General features: G+C 36.6%; 1 protein-coding gene across 2 annotated transcripts in view; it reads right to left on the bottom strand.

Moving 5' to 3' along the window:
- Positions 1-5219: 5219 nt before the first annotated feature.
- LOC119820301 (vomeronasal type-2 receptor 116-like) overlaps positions 5220-21517 on the bottom strand; it is a 61229-nt gene continuing 44931 nt past the window's right edge. The window contains exons 2-6 of one of the 2 annotated variants that reach the window (XM_038338457.1): positions 20082-20370; positions 18988-19800; positions 17387-17614; positions 12264-12387; positions 5220-6124 (exon numbers count right to left, since the gene is read on the bottom strand). In XM_038338457.1, the coding sequence (XP_038194385.1) occupies positions 5220-6124; positions 12264-12387; positions 17387-17614; positions 18988-19800; positions 20082-20370 (2359 nt within the window). Of the gene's footprint in view, positions 6128-12263; positions 12388-17386; positions 17615-18987; positions 19801-20081; positions 20371-21517 lie in introns of those variants that run through there. The other variant, XM_038338458.1, reaches the window with a different exon arrangement.

The raw sequence follows: 21517 nt of genomic DNA on the forward strand, positions 1-21517 counted from the left end.
CAGGATCTGGGACACCATGAAAAGATCAGACCTAAGCATAATAGGGATAGAAGAAGGAGAAGAATTATAGCTCAAAGGCCCAGAAAATATATTCAAAAAATTATAGAAGAAAACTTTCTCAACCTAAAGACAGATATTCCTATGGAGGTACAAGAAGCATACACAACACTGAATAGACTGGTTTGTACTTTATTACTTGTATTTCTGTCTTCAAGTCTTGAACTTTTGAGCTGCTTGCTTCTCCCATTTGCTTTTTCTTGTTTTTTTGAACGATTTATTGATTTTTTTGTTTATCTTTTCCTCAATTTTTAAGGGAATTTTTATTTCCTCTTTAAAGTTCTCCATCATCCTCATAAAGTTATATTTAAAATCACATTCTTCTCTTGCTTTGGGTTGGCATGATCAAGTCTTTCTGTATCACTGAGTTCTGGTGTTACCATGTTGCTTTTTAGGTTTTTGGATAAATTCTTCTATTGGCCCCTACACATCTATTACTCCAGTTGGTCCCAGCAGTGTCTTTCTAAGTTATTACAATCCTTGCTATGGCTGTCTGTGTGTTTAGGAACTGTTCTTGGTCTTCTCTGCACTGTTGCTCTCTGTGTCTCAGGTAGCCACCGAGTTCTCTCTTGACCCAGTTCTCTTGGTCCACTCTGTGCAATCACAATTTGTGCTTCAGAGTCTCTCTCTTGGTTCTCTCTGTGTAGTAGCAGACTGTGTTTCAGACTTCCACTGAGGTTGTGGTGGGGTGATAATAAGGGTTGGGGTGGAGTGGGATTTGTAGCTTTTAGGGTCTGATGGATGGGATGGGTTATTTGGGCAGCCCACCTGCAGGAGCTTTGCCTGCTGGCTAGAAAAGCTGACTCAGGTGGGGTTGGGACCCAAGTTTTAGCCAGGTATGGGGGGACTTGAGAGTGGGGTGTCCTACCATGTGTGAAGTCATTCACCTGTTGGTCCTTTCTGTCAAGATCGCTAAAGTTAAAGGCCATTTGATGAGTACCATGGAAAGCAAATACACATGAACCTTCCTAAATGATATACATCTCCGAAGGAGATCTAAATGAACTTATTAACGAATAAGGGAGCAGACAGTTTATCATTTGGTTACATCTAATTGAGTTATTGCCTAAAAGTGATACACTGGCTGTCTCCAAACACCCTGTCTATGAACAAGATTATAGATGATCTTCCACAGATTGATGGCAAGACCGTTTAATAAAACCTTAACAACTTCAATTTCACAACAGATTGAACATGCCGAAGTTGACCTGGTACTTTCATTGAGCTTTAACCCAGTATTCTAGTGTCTTTGGTACTGAAATATACTTTATCCTGTACCAAACATAATCAGGTGTTCATAGGTTTGTGGGTTAATATCCTGGTCTTCTATTTGATTCCATAGGTCGACTTCTCTGGTTTTATGCCAATACCAAGCTGTTTTCAATACAGCAGCTCTGTAATAGAATTTGAAGTCAGGGATGGTAATGCCTCCAGAAGTTCCTTTATTGTATAAGATTGTTTTGGCTATCCTGGGTTTTTTGTTTTTCCATATAAAGTTGATTATTGTTCTCTCAACTTCTGTGAAGAATTTTGATGGGATTTTATTTTTTCCCAGTTTATTTATTTTTTATTAAAAATTGCCATCTCCTCCTCTCCTCCTCCCCCTTCCCTCCCCTCCCCTCCACACATACCCCCACTCCCTCCCTCTCCAGGCCAAAGAGCCATCAGGGTTCTCTACACTATGTTAAGTCCAAGGACCTCCCAACTCCCTCCAGGTCCAGGAAGATGAGCAACCAAACTGACAAGGCTCACACAGAGCCCGTCCTTGTAGTAGAGACCAAGCCCATCACAATTGTCCTTGGCTTCTCGGTCAGCCTCCACCATCAGCCACTTTCAGAGAGTCCGATTTGGTCAGATGTTCCATCAGTCCCATTCCAACTGGACCTGGTGATCTCCCGTTAGTTCTGTCCTGCCGTCTCAGTGGGTGAACGCATCCCCCACGGTTCTGACTTTCTTTCTCATGATCTCTCTCCTTCTGCTCCTCATCAGGACCTTGGGAGCTCAGTCTGGTGCTCCAATGTGGGGCTCTGTCTCTATCTCCATCCATCGCCAGATGAAGGTTCTATGGTGATATGCAAGATATTCATGAGTATGGTTATAGGATCTGGCCTTTTTTGGCTCCTTCTCTACAGCTGCCCAAGGAACTAGCTGGGGGCATCTCCCTGGACACCTGGGAACCCCTCTAGAGTCAAGTCTCTTGACAACCCTCAGATGGCTCACTTAATTAAGATATATGCTTCTCTGTTCCCATGTCCACCCTTCCTATATCCCAAGCATCCCCTTTCCCCAAGCTCTCCCCATCCTCCCCTTCACGCTTTTCTCTCCCCATCTCCCCTTGCCCCCATCCCACCCCACCCCCAAATTCCCAATTTATACCCGGCAATCTTATCTATTTCCAACATCCAGGAGGATAACTGTATGTTTTTATTTGGGTTCATCTTCTTATTGTCTTCTCAAGGATCATGAATTATAGGCTTGATGTCCTTTAATTATGGCTAGAAACCGATTATGAGTGAGTACATCCCATGTTCATCTTTTTGGGTCTGGGTTACCTCACTTAGAATAGTGTTTTCTATTTCCAGCGATTTGCTTGCAAAATTCAAGATGTCATTGTTTTTTACCACTGAGTAGTATTCTAATATGTATATATTCCACAGTTTCTTCATCTATTCTTCCACTGAAGGGCATCTAGGTTGTTTCCAGGTTCTGGCTATTACAAATAATGCTGCTATGAACATAGTTGAACAAATGTTTTTGTAGTATGATTGGGCATCTCTTGGGTAAATTCCCAAGAGTGGAATTGCTGGGTCCTGGGGTAGGTTGAGAGGACAATAATCAACTTTATGTAGAAAAACAAGAAACCCAGGATAGCCAAAACAATCTTATACAATAAAGGAACTTCTGGAGGCATTACCATCCCTGACTTCAAACTCTATTACAGAGCTACAGTATTGAAAACAGCTTGGTATTGGCATAAAAACAGAGAAGTTGACCAATGGATTCGAATAGAAGACCCGGATCTTAACCCACAAATCTACGAACATCTGATTTTTGATAAAGGAGCCAAAAGTGCACAATGGAAGAAAGAGGGCATCTTCAACAAATGGTGCTGGCATAACTGGATGTCAACCTGTAGAAGAATGAAAGTAGATCTATATCTATCACCATGCACAAAACTCAAGTCCAAATGGATTAAAGACCTCAATATTAATCGGAACACACTGAGCCTGATAGCCTAGAAAGTGGGAAAGTACTTTACAACATATGGGCACAGGAGACCGCTTCCTACTTTTAACCCCAGCAGCAGTGACATTAAGGGCAACATTGAATAAATGGGACCTCCTGAAGCTGAGCAGCTTCTGTAAAGCAAAGGACACTGTTACTAAGACAGCCTACTGACTAGGAAAAGATCTTCACCAACCCTGCAGCTGACAAAGGTCTGATCTCTAAAATATATAAAGAACTCAAGAGACTAGATTTTAAAATGCTAATTAACCCATTTAAAAAAACGGGGCTCTGAACTGAACAGAGAATTCTCAACAGAAGAAGTTCAAATGGCCAAAAGACACTTAAGGTCATGCCCAACATCCTTACCGATCAGGGAAATGCAAATCAAAACAACGTTGAGATACCATCTTACACCTGTCAGATTGGCTAAAATCCAAAACACCTTCTATATAAACAGGATTGAAACACAAAAGAAATCCCAGAACGTGAGGCAAGGGGCACAGTTATTATATGTGTGTTCTCAGTTGGGATTACATACCTGAAAGTAGAAGTAAATATAAGCTTCATTGCTAATCCTGAAGCAATATCCAATTTATAATCACTGACTAATGATAATTTCCTTTCCTCCTAGAAGTCTCAATAGGAAATTTGCATGCCCAGAAACAGATGTGAGCAGAAAATTCACTCAACCTAATCCTTGGATGTCCTAGTTTCACAATGTTGTGTCAGAGTTTCCCCCTTGTCTCTACTTGTTAGCTTGCCATAGCATATATATTAACCAATACATATATTATATGTGTATATATTATATATACATATGTATAACAATTCTTATTTTTAACCTACTGATACTTTGAATACATATTATAGGTTTCAGGTTAAATTTTTATGGGATTCATGAGTGTGCAAACCCATGGGACTGATTCTCATCAATTCTCTTTAGATCTTTTCTTCATGCCTCTTCATTTTGACCTAACATAATGTGTTAATTTTTCTTAATCTTTGTATAAATTTTTTATTACTTACCCATAGAAAACTGTTTGTTTTTCAGTGAGAGATAGAAGGGCTGGATAAGATAACATAAAGAACTTATGGGAAGGAGTATGGAAGAATAAATGAATAAAGGCAGGAAAAGCCATAATCAGGGGATATTATGTGGAAAAAATATTTTTAATGAAGGAAAAAACAAACCAGTGTTCCATTTCAGTGTCTTATAAAATTTAATTCTAAGAGTTATTTTAATTTCAATTGGTGTATGTGTGCTTTTTGGGTGTGTTATTATGAGCACATCTGAATGTAGGTGTTCTTGGAAGCCAGAAGGGGGCAACTCTTTCATTGGAGTGATTGTTATAGGAAGGTGTGAACTGCAAGTTGTGGGGAATGGATAGTGAAATAATTTCCTCGGAAAAAGCACACATGAATTTAAATGCGGAGACATATTTCATCTTCCTCAATATTCTTCATATCTATCTATTTATCATATATTTCTCTCTATCCTAAATTCTACTCCTCTAACTCCTAGGATGCAATTGTATTCTCTTTTCTTTCCCCCAAAATGAGCATATTAGTTTCACCATCTGATAGTAATATTTCACTCTACTAAAAGATTTCTCTGTTTTCATTTGCATTCAAAGTCCCACATTCACTCATTTATCAATAGAATTACTTAGCATTTATTTCAAATGTTACTGGGCAATTGTGAATAAAGGAAAGCATCCCTTATGTGCTAATTGTCAAAAATTGAATCTTATAAAGTAAGTGGCTGTGTGGATGATTATATACAGTGTACAGAAGAGTAGTTTATATGACACTGCTGTGCTCATCATTAGAAGAAATGATGAGCATCATTAGCCATTCATCAGTTTGCATTGTAATGTATTAGGTGCTTCTGTACCAATACTGTAGTTGTCAGTTACAATTTATGAAATGTGTGTTCAGGAAGATGTTTTCTCCCTTAACTTTTGCAGAGAATTTCTCTCTGGTCTTAACAAAATTATGTAGCACTTGGGGATAAAAATGCATCCCAGTAGGCCTGCACTGGAAGCTAAGATGGACAAAACCTCCACAACCACCATTATCTTGCCCTTGGTGCTGTGGTAGACAGGAAGAAAGGTGATCCAGACACTGCAAAACAACAGCATGCTGAAGGTCAGCAACTTGGCTTCATTGAACGTGTCAGGGAGATTCCTGGCCAAGAAAGCAACAATGAAACTCCCAAATGCAAGGGAGCCATGATATCCCAGGACACAGTAGAATGCAGTAACTGAGCCCTTGTTGCACACAATGATAATTTGGCCATGTTCAGAGTGCATATCTTTGTCAATAAAAGGAGGAGAAAATTGCAGCCAGATTGTACAGAGAATAATTTGAATGAGCGTACAGATGGCAATGATGTAGTTGGGCACACCAGAAACCAGAAAATATCTCATCCTTGTTCCAGGGACTGTGACTTTGAATGCAAGCAGCACAGTCACTGTTTTGGCCAACACAGTGGAAACAGCCACAGTGAATACAACTCCAAATGTGATTTGTTGCAGAACACAGGTAGCTGAGTTGGGATGCCCAATAAAAAGCAAGGGACACAGGAAACAAAAGATGAGTGAAATTAGCAAGATGTAGCTGAGATTCTGGTTGTTGGCCTTCACAATGGGAGTGTCATGATACTTCACAAATACCCCAAGAACCACAGTTGTGAATGCAGAGAAGAATAAGGCCATTAAGGTAAGAACCATCCCTAAGGTGTCTTTGTAGTTCAGAAAGATCACAGCTTTTTCAATACACTGGTTCTGCTCTCTGTTTGCATACTTGTTCTCTGAACACTTTATACAGTTATCAACATCTGCTGGAGACAGAAAAGCATGATTAGGATAATGCACAACTTCTGCCATTTATTGACAGAATATTTTAAATAAGTTTGTTGAATAAGCATTGTGATATCTGCATTCTTTGCTGATGATGTAGTTGAGAGACACTGCTGCATAGCAATACTTTCATTTCATAATATGCATTCATTATTATGGGGAATGAAATAAAAGAATATGTTGTCTATTTAACTATGTGTTGATGACACCATTTTTATGTTATCAGAAATCACAGATATTTTCAGTACTTTCTGAATGCTATGATGAATTGACTGAAACTAGTGAGTTTACAGAGATTAAAATAATTAACCATTGTATTGCACAGCGTGTATTTTAATATCTCAGATCCCATGGTTACAGAGATGCCTCCTGTCTTTCTGTCTGTTTTATGAATGGTTTCCCTGATATAGCTCGAGAGTGTTTTTTCTATTTGCACAAGTTGTGTCATACATTTTCTAATATGAATTCACCAGCCTAAACACACTGACATAGAAGAAACAGGAAACAGAATCTGTACAGACTGTTGGAGTCTGCACACAACATGCTAAGATCAAGGAGATTGATTTTTACAAAGGTACAATGCATAGGGAATAAGAATCAAAGACAGGATATAGAGAATGGATAGGAGTAAATCAACAAGAGAGGAGGGACGGGGTTTTGTTCAGGGTGAACATAGCATTGATTCTTGATAGAGGAGTAGGTGTGGCCTAAGTGAAAATAGCAGTTTATAAAAGTAAAAGAGGAACCTCCTAAAAGGACAAATAATTTAGCTTTTATTGGACAGGTTAATTAGGACAACCATAAAGTACTTTTTGCTAGCTAGATTTCCATACTTTGATAGCTGATAGTGAGCCTTGGGAGGAATAAGTGATCAAATAAGGTATTAGAGGTTGGTGGCTAGTTTAAGGAAAATAGTAGCAATGTCACTGTTTCTGTTGATGTGAAGAGAAACCATGACCACAGTTACTCTTACAAATAAAAATATGTAAATGGGTGTCCTATAGTTTGGAGGCTCAGTCCATATTATCATCCTGGGACATGTTGCTATGGAGGCAGACATGTGCTGGAGAAGGAGGTGAATATTCTATATCTTTGATCCATAGGCAACAGGAAGTAAATATCCTCACTGTGAATGGCCTAAGCATATGAAACCTCAAAATCTCCCTCTTCTATGACACATTTTTGCCAGTAAGACTATAATACTCCAACAAGTCCAGAACTCCTAAAGGGCCATTTACTATCACTGTAAAATAATGTTCTTTAGCAAGGCAAAGAGAATGGGCAAAAAGGGCAAATCTTGCTGAAATCACATTTTCCATTCTTAGGCTGGGAAAAGTCCCTTCAGAATCAATAAGTTGTATGTGTGTGTATATCTACATGTGTGTGTGTGCATGTAAAAGTAACAATAGAGCTTGAATATCAAAGTTATTTAGTTTATATGGGTGGAGTATGAAAATGGGAATGAGATGAAAGTTATATAAACATTTTTTTGTTTTAAAAAGCAAAATATAATTAAATAAAATAAAAATGTTTTCACTTGTGTCCTATTCAGGCAGTAGGGATGCTTTATCCTTGAAAATTATAAGAAACTGTAAACCTATCTTGAAGGTAGAAACCTCTGTACATAGCATTTTAAAGCCCAACATCTTGATTCCATCAACTTTGGGAACAAGCAAATACCTTCCTCCCTAATATCAATTTATTTGAGACCAAGATTCTTTTGTGAACTCTGGTGTGAAGTATATATTGATATAACACCATGAGTATGAAAACAGAAGAATATTTAGGCAAAAGTGGTAATACAGAAGGTTTGCTTTGAAGACTAGTACTGCATTCATAGGTTATTATCTTCACTCTGGAAAGTTTGGAAAATATGGTTCCAATTCTTTTGAACAATTGGATAATTGGAAAGCGTGAGTATGTGTTTCTAGATTTTAAGCATTTTTATCTAGAAAGATGAATTTATGGACACATATATTTATTTAATTTGTTTAAGGTACTAGAACTTTATCCCAGTTATCAAGAGAATATACTGTTCATGCAGAATACCTACGTTTAATTCCTAGTATCCATATTGTGTGTCTCACAATTGTTTATAATTCTAACTACAGGGGCATTGGATGCCACTCACATGCTCCTGCAATTGTGTACACATAACCACCCATCTCACAAATATAAACATATTTAAAATGTTTTTGTTTAATTTTCCTTCTATTTATTGTTGCAAATACCCTTTATCATTATATATTTTTATATTTAAGATAATTTAATTGAAGTTTGTTTAATTAATTTGGAGTATGCACTATGTGTGGTGTGTGACAATTCTATATTCTGTCAATTATGTTTTAAATAAACATTAATTGGCCAGGAGTCAGGCAGGAAGTATAGGCAGGACAACCAGACAGGAAGTATAGGCAGGTCAATGGGAACAGGAGAATTCTGGGAAGGAAGAAGCCCATTCCTCCCCAGTCCTGTCCAGACACCAAAGAAGGAAGGTGTGACCTACCCCACTGAAAAAGGTACCGATCCATGTGGCTAATATATACTAGAATAATGGGCTAATATAAGTTATAAGAGTTAATAAGAAGCCTGAACTAATGGTCCAATCAGTTTATAACTTATGGAGTCCTCTGTGTAATTTCTTTTGGGACTTACCAGCTGTGGAACTTTGTGGGAGGACAGAAACCCCAACAAACAGGCCCTCATGTTACATATGTGCATAGAGATCAGAACACAATCTCAATGAGTTGGCAATCACTTCCTACCACATGGGTTCAGGTATGAGCTCATCTTTAAATTTAGTAGCAAGAGATTTAACTTGTGAGTCATCTTACCACACATAAATATCTTATATAAACTTTCATTATACAGGATGACAGGCAACAGGGAAGTAAACTACCTATCTGTCATTTTTATGTAAGCATCTCTAAACACTCATTTGACTGATATGAACTGTATAGGAGACAGGAACACTTGCATAATTGTGGCTATTTTCTTTCACAAGAAACGATTTAAATCATCTACCCTTTGACATTACTAACTGTGTGCTGTATGTAAAAATGATGATTGTAAGTCTCCATATTTTCTACATCATGTGCTAACACTTATTACACTTCCCTAGATAGCAAATCACATTGATCTTTGGAAAAGGGATCTTTGGTTATTGCTTGAAGTCTTCAGTCTAATAATTAACGGTCATTGAAAAATTTACAAGTTGTGATTTTTCCTCCTTATTAATCTTATGGAGTACTTGAATTTGGTTCCCAAGATACACATAATAGAGTATAATTACTCTGATGACCTAGTCTCTTCTCCATTGATTTCTGCAAATACATAGTACCTATAAACTTATATAGTGACATATATAGACATGAAAATTGAAAGAAAATAAATAAATATTATTGAAGATTCATGACTGGAATAAAATCTTTATGTAGTTTCAGAGGATATTAATTACTATTAACGACATTGTGTAGAATTTGATCACCCTGTTGTATAAGTGTCACAACTGTTTTTTTTGAGAAATGGCCAGCTAATATAGACTTTCAATAAATCAAAGAAGTATGTCATGGTATGAAGTATGATTAATAAAAACACAGGGTCAGAAATTGGGTTCAACCTGAAGATCTGAAAAACAAAACTGCAGTCACTGACTCTTACCTCAACCTCAGTCTGAAATGGCTATCCTGCCTTCTGGAATCTCAATAGAGATTTTGTCTGAGAGCTGTCACCCACCATTTTATATTCCCCTCTAGGGCTGGGAATTAAGGCATGCACCACTGGGATAAAGGCATGCACCACCCAATTTCTATATTAACTATGGTAGCTACTAGGATTAAAGGTATTTGTTACCATAATCTTGTCTGTAAGGCTGACTAGTGGGAATGTTCTACTCTCAGATCTTCAAGCAGTATATATTTATTAAAATATAATTGAAATGCCTCTATGTTTCCCCTTTATGTAAAAAATAATAAAAAGAAGGCTATTATTAATATGTTAAAACTATATGCATTAAATACAATGACTATATACAATATGTACAGGAAAGAACTATATCCACAATATTGAGTCCATTTGCATTTGACAAGTTGAGAGAAAATATTTTGTATATATCCTATCTTGGTGAGTCCAAATGCTTATATCTAATTTGTTTTTATAGTAGATAACACTAACTTTCAAGAACTAGAAATTTGCATTACATTGTTAAATGAGCTGTATAGGTACAGTACCTTTAACAAGATTCAAATGCATGTACAATATGTTTTAACAAAATTAATATCAAATTTGTATCAATATACAAAATTTGTATACAATATACAAAAGTAAAACCAATGTGAAAAATTTAAAGCTAATAGTCACTTTTAAAAATTAGAATCAATAATCTACCTTTTTACCTTGTCATATCTATATCCTCCCTTTTTCTTTTCAGAGTAGATCCAATAATCTACATCTCTATTTTATCATATTTCTATCTCCATTTTTCTTTTCATTACTTATTTCTTTTTCCCTCTCTCTCCTTCCTTCCTTCCTTCCTTCCTTCCTTCCTTCCTTCCTTCCTTCCTTCCTTCCTTCCTTTGTTGTTTTTTTTTAAGACAGGATTTCTCAGTAGCTATAGAGCCTGTCCTGGAACTCACAGTGTTCTGCCTGCTTATGCCTCCCATGTGCTGTGATTAAAGGCAGGCACTACAGCCTGGCTTTTTTTTTAAAAAAAAAAAACAAGAATCTTGAATCTAATTTGTTTGTTTAGCTTTTTCCCTGAACATTAGCCATAACAATTTGTAACAAATGTTTTAAACAAAAACAAATATCCATAATCCATTTGGGGGAATTGGGGCATTGTTTTCTGTGCTACATCCTGCTGATTGGGTTGCTGATAATAGTTTGGTTACCAAAAGAAAATTTATAATTATGGTCAAGTACTTATTAGAGTATTCTGTGAGGCTGGATCATAGCAGCCAGAAGTCTTAAAGCGGTTCTGGATGTAGAACTCAGAGGAAACTGCAACTAATGTACTCTGAAACATCGAATCATGTGGGTCACTCATTTCCATTGGAGATTTTTCAGGTAATCTTCCCTGTTCAAACCTTATTTTTCTTAACCCAAATGAATCCACAACCTCTCACTTTCTTTGGAAATAAAAGTAAAACCTCTTCTCCTAAGTAACATATCTTTTGATTTAACTTTTGAAGTCAAGGTATTTTCAAAATATGTAGGTTGGATCAATCCAGCATCATCAATAATCAAACGTCTTTTGGTAGGTGTTGCTCCTTCCTCAAAAGTCAAACAATTCAAAGAAAACACAATAGCACATAGTACACAGATTCTCTGTGCATTTTGGATCTTTACATGGAAGCTAAGACAGGGCAGATGGGAGCTTGGAGCTCTGGTTTTTCTTCTGAACCAAGTGGTTAGATTTGGGTCTAGCTCTTAGAACTAGAATTCCAATCAATCAGTGTCCTGGGCTGCTGTATAAAAAAATATCAAGCAAACATCACTTTCATGAATTCATATCCCCAAAATGTTGGTTGCCAAATAGAGCATGATTAAGAAAAACTCAGGGTCAGAAATTGGGATTCATCCTGAAGATCTGAAAAGCAAAGCAGTCAGCCACTGGGTCTTACCTCAACCTCAATCCAAAATGGCTATCCTGCCTTGCAGACTCTCAAAAAGAACTATGTTTGAGAGTTGTCTTCCCCCATCTTATATTCCTCTCTAGGGACTAAAGGCATGTATCACTGGGATTAAAGATATGCAACACCCGATTTCTTTATCAACTAGGGTAGTTACTGGGATTAAATGTGCATGTCATTGTGGCTACTGGGATTAAAGGTGCATATTGCCATAATGTGGTCTGTACGGCAGACCAGTGGGACTGTTTTACTCTTAGATCTTCAGGTACTCTTTATATATTAAGATACAATTGAAATGCCACTACAGTGGTATAACAAGTTACTTATAGTGACTTTGTTAATAAATCATAGTTCTATAAAAACTAACTTAGGAAAGTGATATGTTTTATTTCTTCGGTTGTCTTTTGGACCATTTGGTTATCCCAGTATGACAAAGAGAAGATGAGCTATATGATGTGAAATATTTATCTCATTAGCAAACACTCACTTGTCTCATTAGAAACTTCATTTTGTGAGCAGGGGCTACAATCAAAACAGCAGGCTGCCATACCCTCCTGTAAGAATTTTCTGAATCCAGGACCACAATCCACACTGCACACAGAGGGCGGCATCTGTGCAAAATCAAACATGCTGGTGTCAGGAGTTTTACCTTCTCTTTCTATGATTCTATCTTATTATTATGTTGAAATACCCATAAACTGATTTTATATACACCAAAGAAGTCATCAGATTAAACTTAATATATTTTATAATACCAGGCATACAAATGTATGGAAGCAAACCGATGTAAATTTGAGTAGATTCCCAAACATAGAAATTAAGAAGGAAGAATTGGTTGTTTGATTCAAACAAACACTATAGAGTTTGCAAGGTGGTTTTTCTACATAATTTTCATCACCTTGACACAAAATACATTAATAAGTTAGAGGGAACCTTAAGTGAAATATTGAATTAGCCTGCTGTCAAATTATTTAAGCTTTTTATTAATGTGTAATTGATTTAGGCTACCTTGCCCTCTGTGGGCAGTGCTGTCCCTACTCAGATCTGCATGAGAATTCAGACAAAGTCAGTTAGCTATGTTCCTTCAGGGTTTACGATTTAGTTGCAGTCTCCATATGCCTGCCTGCCTTGTCATTTCTTTGCCATTCATGGAGCCCAGTCAGCCCCCCCTTAATATGACTTTGGTCAGTATTTAATCACAGCAACATCATAGAAAGCTAAGATAAATGGACATCTGAAACAGGGGAATATCTCTTTAAATGTCAGATAGCACACATGAACTCCAAAACAGCACTGCATATCCTGACTGAGGTAATCCAGACCCAAAAAGATGAATATAGTATGTACTCACTCATACGTGGATTCTAGCCATAAATAAAGGACATTGAGCCTATAATTCGTGATCCTAGAGAAACTAAATATGAAGGTGAACCCAAAGAAAAACATATAGTTATTCTCCTGGATATTGGAAGTAGACAAGATTGCCAGGCAAAAATTAGGAGCTTGGGGGTGGGAGTCGGGTGAAGGAAAGGGGAGATGGGGAGAATAAAGTGAGAAGGGGAGGATGGGGAGAGCTTGGGGGACTGAGACAGTTGGGATGGAGGAAGGGTGGATATAGGAGCAGGGAAGAAGATATCTTAAGGGAGCCATTTGAGGGTTGGCAAGAGACTTGACTCTAGAGGTGTTCCCAGGTGTCAGTTGAGATGTCCCAAGCTAGATCCTTGGGCAGCTGAGGAGAGGGGACCTGAAATGGCCCTATCCTATACCATACTGATGGCCATACTGATGAATATCTTATATATCACCATAGAACCTTCATCTGGCAATGGATGAAGCTAGAGACAGAGACCTACACTGGAGCACTAGACGGAGCTCCCAAGGTCCAAATGAGGAGCAGAAGGAGGGAGAACATGAGCAAGGAAGTCAGGACTGCGAGGGGTGCACCCAACCACTGAGATGGTGGGGCTTATCTAATGGGAGTTCACCCAGGCCAGCTGGACTGGGACTGATGGAGCATGTGATCAAACTGGACTCTGAACATGGTGGACAAGGAGGGCTGACTGATAAGCCAAGGACAATGGCACTGGGTTTTGATCCTACTGCATGTACTGGCTTTGTGGGAGCCTAGTCTGTTTGGATGCTCACCTTCCTAGACCTGGAGGGAGGGGAGAGGACCTTGGGCTTCCCACAGGGCAGGGAACCCTGACTGCTTTTTGGACTGGAGAGGGAGGGGGAGGGGGATGCAGGAAGGGGGAGGGAAATGGGAGGAGGGGAGGAGGTAAAAAATTTTAATTAAAAAAAAAATAATAATAATAAATCAGCACTACAAAGCATGACATAGTGTAAAGAGGAAAAAAAAGCAGCTAAATAGGCAGAATGATTTAAATTGATATGCATTGAGCTGCAAGGAATGGTGTTTCCTGAGTTGTAAATGCTTAAAAGGCTGCAAATATTTGGGGAGCTTGAATGAAAGTTTGATTTTGTAAAATTTCATTGAAGTGTTTCTTAAAGTTTAAAATAAAAAGCTTTGTATAAACAAAAAACTCTCAACTGGGACCTATACACAGTTTTAGACATCTCTGATTGTTGTGTGCTCACTCGGCATCTACTGATCAGAACTGAGTTACGTGTCAACACCAGAGTGTCTCCTCTGCATTAGTTCTTTCATGTTCTCCATAAGATGATTAACTACAGATCTTCTTTTTTTGTGGTTTTCTTGAAACAGAGTCTCAAATTGTAGTATTGGTAGACCTCAACTCCCTAAATAGAGTACATTAACTTAGATTACACAGAAATCTGCCTCTCCTGCCTTCTGAACACTGGGATTAAATGTGCATGCTACCAGAGTGCATATTTCTTCTCTTCTTTTCTTTATTTAATTTTTACTATTTCTTTTTTTATTTGCTAAGATATTAAGGACTATTTTCAAGAGTCATAGAGAAAATGCCAATCCTTGTCCAATCTTTGTTTATTCGAGCCAGTGTCTGTTTATGCAAACCTAGTTCACTAGGACATGCTATGCAGGTCAGGCTGGACATAAACAGTTTTTTCTACTTCTGCCACCCAAGAGTTTTGATTAAGCATACACACCAACACATACACATGGCTTCAGTTAGGATTTCATTAGAAATTCTTTGAGTTTCTTTTCCTGTAGTACAATGCTGTCAAGATGATTGTCATAGATCAACTTTTTAATTCAGGCTGGAAAACATTGAGTAATTAATGGAATAGTAGACCTTATTAAGTAAAGATGGGTTGTTTCTATTGTGTAAGACTTTTGTTTGATTTAAATTTTAACTCTCAATGAATGCTGAACTGTTGCAGAGAGTGGGCTTCTTCCTGGTTGCCCGGCTAGCTTAGCCCCCAAATAACCACTCAGGTACTGTATTAATTAACTCACTGCTTGGCCCATTAGCTCTAGTTTCTTAGTGGCTACTTCTTACATCTTAATTTAACCCATTTCTATTAATCTGTGTATACCATGTGGCAGTGGCTTACTAGGTAAAATTCTGAGCATCTGTCTCTGGCAGATGCATGGCATATCTCCCGATCTGCTTTCTTCCTCCTAGAATTCAATTATGCTTTTCCTGCCTACCTAAGTTCTGCCCTTGAAGAGATCTCAAAGCCTCATTTGAATATACAGGATAACTTTGTTGGGTATAGTAACATGATTTTACAAACATATCTCTAACTTGTTGAACTGGATCACTGATACTCTGCCTTTTTAAATGAATTCATGAGGGAATCTTCTGTTATTTATGAGAGATATTTCTATGAACAGGATTTCTATTCTGAACCCTTCAATTTCCATTTTGTACCATTATAATACAAATTTATTAAAAATATGTCATAGGAAGGTTTTTTTCTGATAATATGTGTATAAATGCCTCCTGTTTCCAGAGGGCCATGTATCTCATTGCATTTTGGGAAATTACTGTTGCATTTTATTGAACGTATTGTTGATGTCTTCATTAGTCCTTCTTCTGTCTAGTTTTAATAACTTTGATTATTTAATCACATCCCCCTTTTCTCATATATATTTCAATTGTTCTTATATTTAGCTGTCATAGTTTCAGTGTTCTAATTCTTCTGTTTGTCTCTGAGCCTTGCCATCCTGTACTCAACTTGAACTTTTCCCTTATGAGAAAAATATTCGAGATATTTATTAGATTCCTTTTTTGTTTTCTTTATGTATTTTAGTTTGAATATTTTTATCATTCTCTACCATTTGGAAAGTATCTATCACATGCTCACTGAGTTCTTTATGGTATGCATGATTTTATGATTTCATTACCTTTTTCTAGTAGTGATTTGTGTCCTGTTTGATGTTCTGAAATTTTGTTATTATCATTATTTGTATTTTTCTAGTATGTCATTGAACATACTCTCATTTTAGCCTATGAATGTAATATTTGTAGTTGTGTTGGCTTGAAGACTTATTTTTTGTTCATTTTGTTTTGCATTGAAATTTGCCTATATGGGAGATGAGAACCAGTTTCAGGGTTCATAATCTTCTGTATCCTTCAGTGGATAGTTTTACAATGCTCAATTTGGCTTGGAACCAGCATATCTGATGGATTTGTTGGTCGGTCAGTGGCTATACGTTCAGTCCACATGTTCTATTCCCTGAGAGGAACCCTCCTCATCACTCTGAGATAAAATATTTTGTAGATTTTATGCTACCTCGGTTATCTAATACAATTTCAGATCTAGCTTAATGAGTTTTCTGAAATTAACTCCTTTAAATTTCAGCCATATAATACTAGAGAAGTTTGAATTGAGTATCTTAAAACCATTCACATCAGAATTCACAGTTATAGCATACATTAGACCCATAATGGAATTTACTTCTATAAATGTCAAAAAGCCATTTTTTATTACCACTATCTTCTCCCCACACAGATAAGGTAACTGGACATATACTCTTTGCTTTGAGTAAAATATGAAAAAAATTACAGGACCAAGCAATGTTCCTTTGTTTAGCAATTACTTTAACAGATATGCATCCATTGGCACCACACATAGCAGTGTTGCACAGATATACATACAAAGAAAGAACCCTTATCAACTGAAAACCAAAAAGAAAGAAAAATAAATAAAGTTATAATTCATAGGGTTATGAAAATATTAGCTTACTATATTGTTCAAGATGTTGGCAACTTAGTACCTGCTGGTAAAAATACTTAATAACAATTATGTAATAAAAATTAATGATTTCTATATGTTCACTTTTCTCTTCCCTTAGATTTACCCTCAGTCTTTCAACAGCTGTGTCAAGTGTTCCGCAAAATGGAGGACAACACTGTCTAGCTATCAAAATGGTTCCATGAGAAAGTGGCTCTCTTTACTGGAAACAATATAGCGCAGTAGTAACAGTCATTATACTTTATATATTAAAAACAAGAAAGATATTCTGGAATGATAAATATTCATTGTGTGTACAATAAAATGTCACATCAAAAAGGGAAATGTAGAAACATAAAATAGAAGGCCACAAAATGCTTTGTAATGTGACTATTTATTTTAATTGGTTATAAGACAGCACAAATCGATTCCATTGTCTGTGTTACTGCTGTGTAATGCAAAAGAATCCAGTTAAGTCAGACCCACCTGTCTACTTCCTGTTGCCTGCTCTATCATGTCTTCATATATATGCAGCTGTTGACCAGATGGAAAATATGAACTAAATTCTCCTATTTTCACCTTAAGTCCAAGACCGTATGGGAAATTCCAAATCTGAAAAATGTCATACTCTTCCTGAAGTTTTTCTTTCTGGTTCATAATCACTCTGTCTCCAACTGGATTAGTGAAGTGTGTTTTCCTCAGAAAGGAGTGCACCTGAAAGAGATACACCATTCTATAGTGTATGTGCCCTTTCTTGAATTCATAAAATGGTTTTAAATTCATCTACAAGGCAGTATTATTGAAGGTGTCCATGGAAGAAATAACAATGAATCAAGTAGACTAATAAAATTATCATAATGTTACTAGAATTTAAGTTCTTTCAGAAAAAAGTACGAAACAGAAACACAGACATATACGCAGATACCAAACACCAACATGAAAGCACACACACACACACACACACACACACACACACACACACACACACACACACACACCATGAAAGAGAGACAGAGACAGGAAGAGAAAGAGAGAGACAGAGATTAACTTCCATACAGACATACATAATGCCGCTACTTACATTTTATACAAACATACACATAAATGCCAACACTGACACATTAAAACAAAGCTACACACAGTGAGATATATGCACCAAAACAGACACACAAAACAGAAAGCTGCAAAACATGAACAGTCCCACAAATACATGCATACATTAAATTACAAATACACACATGGAGACACTCACAGACAAAAATACCTACACAGAGAGATATGGAAATAGATGGATTTGTGTACACATACAAAGACAGATACAAGATGTATATAGACAGACAGACAGACAGACAGACAGAAACAAAGATATACATATGTTTAAGTAACATACAATGGTGAGATCAACATATATAAACACATGCACTGATAAAATACAAGGAAAATATTTACAGAAGCAAACTCCCATACAAAAAGATATTGACACAAGACAAATTATATATTTATGTTCAGTTTCAAATACCTATAGATATGCAGATATACAAAAATACATATTTACACAGTGACACAGATACAAACAGAGATACCCAGAAACACAAACATACAACCATACACAAAAAGAACCATGAATTCACACATATGGATACAATTGTATATCCTTAACTGAAAAATGACATTATTTACTGTGTAATTACTTTCACTCAGGATGTGAAGTGAGGTCACTCGTGAAAAATCATCTCATAAACTGGTTATCACATATTTGAAAATAAATATACAAGGATTCATCTTCTCATAAAGAAGAGAATTAAGGAGGAAGGACTCAGGCTTATACTTTTAGAATAGCTGTGGTGATTTTCAGGTACTCTGTAACAAAATCAGGGATCTTCCTTTACAAATTGTGCCTCCCACAGCATTGCTGTTCCATTAAGATTTATGCCAGCTTTCAGATTTACATCATTATGAAGAAAAATTTCCATAAATCTTTCTATTTTATGAAATATTCCCTAATTTAGTAAATTGAGATATTCGACAGACATTTAAAGACTTTGACATTGATAACATCAAATTTCATCCAAAAGAGGAAACACTACCTTCAAGCAGTGAGCATAATGTCCTTTTCCATTATCCATGGGTTGATTATATACATGCTGAAGAAACATTTCATGGAGGGCATGGGCCACAGCATATACCGCATTATATATATCATGACTCTCATCACTAAAGGCCATGTCAAAAGTTTGTACCTTTAGCCATTGCAATGAGGCATTGGATAAGCAATTCTTCAGGGTCTTAAACACAGAAGCTGAGACTTTGCAGTTCAAGTTCATCCACTCCAGCCTGGCCAGAAATTCATCAGTGTAATTGACAGGGTTCAATGTCTGGACAAATGTTTTAAAATTAGAAATCTCAGCATGATGGTGTGCAAAAGTTATTTTCCCATTGAATGAATTAAGTGGGGAGTCATTCTTACTTGTAGTGCCATCCCACTGTGAAGTGGTGACCCATATTCTCTGTAAACCTAGAGATTCCCACCTTCTAAAGCCCATGGCTAGAGTACTGTCTGGGTCACCATAAATGACAACTACATTTGTGGATGATGTCATGATTTGGCTATAATACACTTCAGCTCTTGTCAAGAATAAATCCATCTTGACTGGGATCACACTCACAAAGGCAAAACAGATTGTAATTTTTTCCATCTCTCCTCTCAATTGTGTGAGAAATTGAGTACCTTGATCATTGTCTGAGATGACCAGTCCAATCCAGTTCCAGTTGAAGTAAAGCATCAAAGAGATCATGGCCAGGGCTAAAGATGTGTCCTTGGCAGCCACTTGATACAGAGAGGGAAATTGTTCATGATTGCTGAGGATGGGATGGAAAGGTCCATAGGTAACCTGAAGGACCTACAACACAGGGAGCAGCATGACGTAGCACACACTCATAAGAACTTGTAAACACACTTTAGGCCAAGAGTTCCTAAAAAAAACCCCTCCTTATCTGTTACTTCTTCCATCATCTCAATTTCAAAAAAGGAAATGAAGCCCCATCAAGAATGAATAATAACCATGAACTACTCTATTTAACACAAATTTGAAGGCACTATACTCCTCACAATCTCCTTAGCATATAAGACTTAGAATAGCAGAATTAGAATTTATCACAAACTCACAACACAAAATCTCACCTGTTGAGGTATGAAGAGGTTGAGCATGGTCCCAGCCATCACAGATGTTGCCAAATTTGGTCCTGTAAGCACCACTATACACATAGTCTGTTCATAACAGATATAATTGGGAGTATCACTAAATTCTTCAGAAAGATGCAAGTGACTATATAATTTTGTCTCAGTTGCACAACTATGCTCTGAAAATTCAAATATGAATGATGAATTTGGTAGAAGATCAGGGTTCCTGTTGACTTCATCCATGGAAAAAGCTAAGGCCAATACAGACTGGATGTTTTTAGTTGTTGTTCTGTAAAAGAATATGATTCTTAATATGTACAAAGATCTATAGATGATCCTGTGTAGTCAATAGATGTACTATTCTGAGCTGTACAGAATTCCCAACTACTGCTAATACTGAAACAATGGCCTATGCTTTGAGATTGGAATAATGTAAGTAGCTGGAAGCTTGTAAAAGCTTTAAAAATTCATCAGAGTGCATCTTCCATAATTAAGTTAAGCCATCAGCATCTTTCAAAAAGTGTGTTTTCAACTTCTGGTTTTTGAAAGCTTAATCTAAAGATAAAGGCAATTGCAGAGGGTTTAACCAAACAATATACCTATTCATGTATTCATTTTGAAATCATCAAGCAACGTGAAAAATTCAAGGGACATGTGAGCCTATGAGTTTACCATATTTTCTACAGATTAGACTGTCCACAAATGTACAGAAATATGTCAGCTCCAGGTTCTTAGTGCCGAAATTAAGACATTGTACTACCTTCTATGTACTTACTCTTCGCCTGCTTTATGTTTACACAGAATATTATATATTCACATTGGATATATTTGACCAATATATTTTTATATTACATATCTGCTTTGACTACCTTTCCAGTTACACTAACACAACAATAGCATCCTACATAAATTGTATATGCCAGTCTAACATCTTTGTAAAATAGAAGGTGATAAAGTATGAAATGTGAGGAAAATATTTATGAGGATTCTTTTGTAATAAAACTGGGTCACAAGCATGTTGGGAGTGAATAATACCAATTTGTGTTAATGTTTTTTGAGAAGAACTTTAACTTCTGTCTCTTGCTAGACATTTCATATCACCTGACTGATAAACATCAATCATACTTCTTCATTCTAAATGATTTACTCAGATTAAAATAAACCTATTTTCCACTTAGATATTGTACTACTATGATGTTTTTGTGTATTTCCTATACATTTTAAAATTAAAAGTAATTTTTAAACATTTTATTTCCACACAGAAAATGTGTCATTGAAAATTTTAGTAACACACAACATGAATTTGAGAGTAGATCTTGTGAAGCTCAAACACTAATTCCTTACCACCAAACACTAAGAAACATAAATCCCTTGAGCGGTTAGAGTGTCGCAGTGGACTTAATTTCTGTGTTTGATAACAACTTTTTTGTTTGTTT

This window comes from Arvicola amphibius, chromosome 8, assembly GCF_903992535.2.
Source record: "Arvicola amphibius chromosome 8, mArvAmp1.2, whole genome shotgun sequence".
In the NCBI taxonomy this organism is placed as follows: domain Eukaryota; kingdom Metazoa; phylum Chordata; class Mammalia; order Rodentia; family Cricetidae; genus Arvicola; species Arvicola amphibius.